This window comes from Trifolium pratense, linkage group LG2, assembly GCF_020283565.1.
Source record: "Trifolium pratense cultivar HEN17-A07 linkage group LG2, ARS_RC_1.1, whole genome shotgun sequence".
Lineage (NCBI taxonomy): Eukaryota > Viridiplantae > Streptophyta > Magnoliopsida > Fabales > Fabaceae > Trifolium > Trifolium pratense.
Genome location: NC_060060.1, coordinates 62323300 through 62329602, shown reverse-complemented (window position 1 = coordinate 62329602; position 6303 = coordinate 62323300). Strand labels below are relative to the sequence as shown.

Sequence of the window (6303 nt, the reverse complement as noted above, 5' to 3'; positions counted from 1 at the left end):
CATGTATAAATAATATTAACTTGGAGCTTTTCAATTCATCACTTTTGTGTAAATGAAAGTGGAGGTGTTTGAATGACAAAGTAGCTGCTTGGTATGATCTATTAAGTTTTAGATATGGTTCGTTAGTAGCTAATATCTTGTGTGATGAAGGGAGAGAAGATCTTAAACACGCTTCAATTTGGTGGCGTGATTTATGGAGTATAGGTAATAAGGATGATGGGGGCTGGTTCGGTAATAATATTAGCAATATTCTTGGCGATGGCAATGAGATAGGATTTTGGAAGGAAAAATGGATAGGATTGTCACCTTTGTGCACTGTGTATCCGACTTTATATTGCAAATCTGGACAGCAAGATGCTGTTGTCTCGGCTATGGGACTTTGGCATAACGATACTTGGATGTGGAACTTGTTGTGGACCGACGAACTCACTGTGTTGGAAACTGATACAGCAGCAGAATTACTGCTACTGCTGCAACATATTCAGCCTGGTAATAACAGTAGTGATAGGCGCAAATGGTCTCCAAACATAGATGGTTTTTTCTCTGTAAAATCTGCGTATTTGCAACTACAAAACAGATACGTGTTGGAGGATATTGATGCAATCACAACAGCAGCCTTAGGGAGTCTTTGGAAGAATAATGTCCCTTCGAAAGTTGGCATTTTCGGGTGGAGGTTGTTGCTTGAAAAATTACCAACTAGGGAGGCTTTATTTCGCAAAGGAGTACTCACTAATCATCATGACAGGTGCTGCGTTTTATGTTTCAAAGAGGAAGAGGATACTCATCATGTTTTTCTTAATTGTTGCATATCAATTCAAATTTGGCAACATATTTTCAAGTGGATGAATACTAGCTCTATACCATTATTACAGGTTCAGCAACATTTTTTAAAGTTTGGTGAAATAGCAAAAGGCCATAAAAGCAAGCACTTTCGTCATATTATTTGGTTGGCAACAACGTGGTGTATTTGGCGTATGCGAAATAACATATTGTTTAGAGGGGAATGTGTTAATGTACAATCTTTAGTGGAAAAAATTATTTACATAGCGTGGTTTTGGTTTGTAGGTCGACTAGGTAGCAAGGCTAATCTAGCTTTTTCAGATTGGTGTAGTAATCCGTTAGCCTGTTTCCAATGTATCTAATGTGTTTGTTCTTGAATTGTAAGGGTTGAGTACCCCTTGTACTCCTTATAATTCAATATTTTCTTATCAAAAAAAAAAAAATATTAGTGTATTCACGTCTACCATAAATGTAAAATAAAAAATATTAAATTTGAAGTGCATGTATAAATAACATTAACAAGATGCTATAATTGGAAAAATAAATTAAAAATATTGTATTGAAAAATAAAATGGATCGTCATTTTAAAACAATTTCTTTTCACTAATAGATCAATTATTTTACTTAGAGTATTACTATAATACAAAATTACTTGCGTTAAATTTGGGTGTCTAAGACCCCATAAAGAATGTAATCTTGAGTCAGTGGAATATCCAAATTAATATTTGGTAGTTTATTTGTGTTATATACTTTTCTTTAAACCAAACCAAAGCTTGTACTCTCTAAGATGCATAAGGATTTTTTAAGTACATTTGCAGAAACCCAATCCAACAGTGAATCCCCTTTGATCTAAAATTTCTAATAAACAAGTTATGCTTGCCATTTCCAATTTCGTACTTACACTTTTATATTCCCTTACACATGCAATGTGACTGACAACTGAACACTTCTAATTATTGCTTCTATGATTATTATTTTATAAATGAAATTAATAATTCATTTGTTTAACATTGAATTATCTTTGAAAAAGATAAAACAATGAATTGAGATGATTGATGGTAGGTTTTCACATGTAGACAGACTGCATGTTCGGGAATTTAATGTTTGGTCGGTCTTTACTTTTCTTCTTTATGATAAAAATAAAATAAAATCATGTACAAAAAAAAAAAAATTCCTGATCGTCGGTTGATTCAGTGGTGATTGACGCTTAACTTGATAGGGAAGACCACCATTCTATTATATCCTAACAACTGCAATCCAGAGGGGTTGAAATCACTTGATACCAAAATTGACCCGCGAACCATATTAGACGATCCAGCGGTCCAGATACTGGTGGTGAAAATAAATAAAAAATAAAAAAAATCTTTTATGCCCTTCTTAATATATTAATTTATATTTACTACTATTTTATTTTGCCTAATTTATAAATCATATTATACATAATAAATTATTATTGATAAATTATATCCATTCTTCTTTGCCAAGGACTAAATATTCTTTTAAACATCATATACCAGATTTTAAATTCATTGTTGTAATTTTACAACAACTTGCAATGCCAATCTCAAGTGAGAAGTTTCAACTTTCAAGCACACACCCAAATATAATTTCAATTCAAATTTCTTTAAAATGAAATTGGAATTATTGATAATATATATAAGAACCTAAAATAACTATTAAATTATCCTTGTATTACATATCAAGAACACGTTAATCTAGTAGAACTGAACTTGGATACTCTAAGCAAAGTTGATGATCGAGTCTTTGTGGGTGAAAAAAAACTTAACCAAGAGGGGAGATCTTTCGATAGAGCTACACTTACTTTGGGTACATCCGTACATGTACAAGTCTAAACAAAACCAATTTAGGCAGACACTCATCAAAATAAAAATAATATACTTTGTCCGGACATAAATATAAGCAAAAAAACACTTCAAATTTTGGTCATTATTATAAGCAAAAGTTAAATACTTTTAAACTAATTAATACTATTATTCCTAATATATCCCTATTTAATTCTATTTTATTTTAGGCATTTATTTCACATTTACACTTTTTAAAATGGGTAATATAGTAAACTTAACTTATGTTTTGCATTAAATCAAGAAAATTAACTACACATAACTAAATTTCTTAAAAACCGCATAAACTATTTTTTTCTGTTTATATTTGTGTCCGAGGGAGTACTTATTAAAAAAGTACACATTATTTATTTTATTTTTCTTTTATTCTTTCATGGTTATAAGTATGTGCCTAAATCTTTTTTATTTGTATTTGTGTCTAGGTTAGAATTGGCCCTTTCGATAAAGGTGATCAATCAAGTTCTCTAACAGAAATTAATCATTAATAAAATTGATGACTATTTTTTTTCCACCACCAATATCTAGCCAAATATCAGACTGTTTAATCTGGTTTGTAGGTCAGTTGTGACATCAAGTGGTTTCGGCCTTTTTTCGATTACAGTTGCGGGGATCAAATCTTATTACTTTCTACCAAGTTCAGCGTCAATCACCACTAAACCAACCATCATTGATAGGTATAGCTAGATGTTTCCAATTTTGTGACCATGAATTTTTTAGTATTAAAGTTTCTAGCTAATAATATATTATGTTTGCAACAATATCATAAATAATTGTTAGATGTAATTAAAACTATATAAAAAATGGTTAAAAATTTCATACCTTTCAACAAATTACAACTAAGCGGTGTAAATTACAATTAAAATTATGAAATACTTACTATGTGTAAATTACATTTGAAGTTACATCGGATCAGTATGATTGTGCCAAATTGTCCAAGATGAAGTACAATCTGGTGGAAACCAAATTGTGCCACACTTCCAACTAGAGACCAACAACGTACTACTAACAAGGACTTAAGCTTGGACGCAATCATCAAATACCAAGTTATATATGTATATCCATTCCTTTTATTTAATTCATGAATATTCTTAGAAAACTAATGTCATGTGCTAACAATTATGTGCTTGTTTGTCTCTTAAAGAAGGGGAAGTTTGTCCAACATGTTTAGGGCTCAAAACAAGTTTTATAGTGATTTTTTTTTTTTTATAAATAAATAAGTAAATAGAAAATGAAAGTGTTATAAGATCAAAGTTTTGAACGGATATTAAAGAGAACATGAAATTTTTATCTTCACAAATTGAACTAAGACCATCCACAATGGAGCACTCCAACTTTGAGTACTTAAATGGGTCCCACATTGACACATCACTAATTTATTATTTTTTAATAATAGTACCTAATAGGTACTCAACCCTTCCAATGGAGCACTTCTTAAAAAGTTCTAAAATGGGTCCCATCAATAATTTCACATCATTACAATAACTTATTATTTAATTATATATTTTATAATATAAATTGATTGAATGATAAAATTACAAAATTAGTATGTACTATTTTTTTTTATAATTCGAAAAATAATTAAAATTCAAAATTTAATTTAAAATAATATTGCCAAATTTTAAGAATTAGATAATTAAAAAAATAATTTAAAATAACATTACATAATTTTAAAAACAATTAATTTTGTTGATCATCATGCCCAAAACGTTGTCAAATATGCTCGACAAGATCATGTTGAAGTTGAAGATGAGTTCGCCTATCTTGAATTTGTGCTCTTCTTGACAAGTGTAGCCCATTATGGATAAATACCGTCGGCTAAATAATACCCCATATTATATTAGGTTCTATTTACCGAATATTGCACCAACGTCTATATGGTTGACATTAAATTTTTTTAGAGGCATGCCAATTCAAAAATTATGCTTTTGTGATGTACAAAAATAAAATTGTGTTTTTGTACCATTAATTCAAATTGAATATAGAAAATAAAGTGGGCTCATGAAAATAATATTTTAATGAAAAATAAGGTGGGTCCAAGAGGAGAGAGAGGATTCTTATTTTAGAAGTAGTACCTAATAGGTACTCAAATGGGTGGTACTCCAATGATAGTACCTAATAAGTACCATAAGTACCTAATAGGTACTACACCATTGGAGATGGTCTAAGCGGTGTCCTAATTAAGCGCAGTCCAGCAGACTCAGCTTCAACGGCAACAACTTCAAAGATTTGAATTAATTACAATTTTCAAGAGTACACGGATTTTTTAAAGTCTGTATGTAAGTAATTCACACAGTCATAATATTTGTAGTCATTAAATCATAATTAGACATGGTCACCTCAAGTGGAAGATGTTTATCATTTAGTTGTTAAAGACTTGTTATTTGAGAATTATAAAGCGTGGGATATAGCTAAGATTCGTAACTTGTTTACAGGTTGGGTAGTGGACGAGATTACTGCAACCCTTCTTATTGGTTCGGTTAAAGAGGATAACGTGGTTTGGGAGGAGGAAAGGAATGAGTGTTATTCAGTTAAATCTGGTTACAATCTAGCCATGAGAAGTATTATTCGAAGCGATAGGCACCATGTAGAGGGCAATTGGAATGATATTTGGAAAGCTCAATCTCCTTACAAAACGCGTCACTTACTATGGAGGTTGTGTAGGGGGTGCCTGCCGACGCGAGTTCGCTTGAGACAGCGTTATGTAGAATGTGAACTAAGTTGTCCTGTGTGCAATGTTGAGGTCGAAGATGATACTCATGTGTTTTTTGGATGCGTAGCAACTCGCGAATGTTGGTCGGTCGCAGGCCTGTCATAGTTGCTTCATAATGCAACTTACTAGCATGGGACTGTCGCAGACAGGGTATTTCAAATGTGCAGAAACGAGGACAGTGCAATGATAGGACGGGTTGCATCGTTATTTTGGTGCATTTGGCATAATCGAAACGACAAGATTTGGAATGACAATATTCAGTCCCCGAGACAAGTTGGAAACATAGCGTTTGTCGTCTGGAATGAGTGGTTTTCTGTCCACCAACTACAACGTCATAACGTTTCTCCGATTGAGGATCCTAGGCCGGTTCGGTGGGAGAAACCAGAAGCGGGATGGATAAAGTGTAATGTTGATGCTGCGTTTGTGGTTGGGTCAGGTGTTACTTCTATAGGTCTTTGCTTTCGTGATACCAATGGACATTTTGTGGCTGGCTTGACTCAATGGCAGCAGTCTTTTTATTCCATAGTGGAAGGCGAAGCATTGACACTGTTACATGCAATGAAAGAGGCTATCCATCGTGGATTTCAGCGAGTCCAATTTGAAGTGACTCAAAGGTGTTGGTTGACGTCATCCATTCGAGAAGACGGGACAATTTGAAATTTAGTTTAATTGTTAACGACATTATTCTTCTTATGTCATCTTCTGTAAACTTTGAGGTTAAGTTTGTTAGGAGACAAATGAATTTGGTTGCTCATACTCTTGCTAGGGCGGCCAATGTTTGAGCTAGTTTGCATAGATTTGAGAGTATTCCCTTATGTATTGAACATTTATTAGTTAATGATATGAATTAAGTTTGTTTGGTTCAAAAAAAGTCATAATTAGACATATTTCATCTATATTCCTAATTTCAAGTAACACTATCCCTATTGTCCCTATTGAAGGTTCTTCAAG

General features: G+C 32.5%; 1 protein-coding gene across 1 annotated transcript; it reads left to right on the top strand.

Moving 5' to 3' along the window:
- Positions 1 to 216: 216 nt before the first annotated feature.
- LOC123905177 lies at positions 217 to 6009 on the top strand. Its single transcript, XM_045954810.1, has 5 exons — positions 217 to 231; positions 351 to 745; positions 3065 to 3089; positions 4969 to 5431; positions 5498 to 6009. Exons 1-5 carry the CDS (start codon positions 217 to 219, stop codon positions 6007 to 6009), a joined length of 1410 nt encoding a protein of 469 aa, XP_045810766.1.
- The last annotated feature ends 294 nt before the right edge of the window (positions 6010 to 6303 follow it).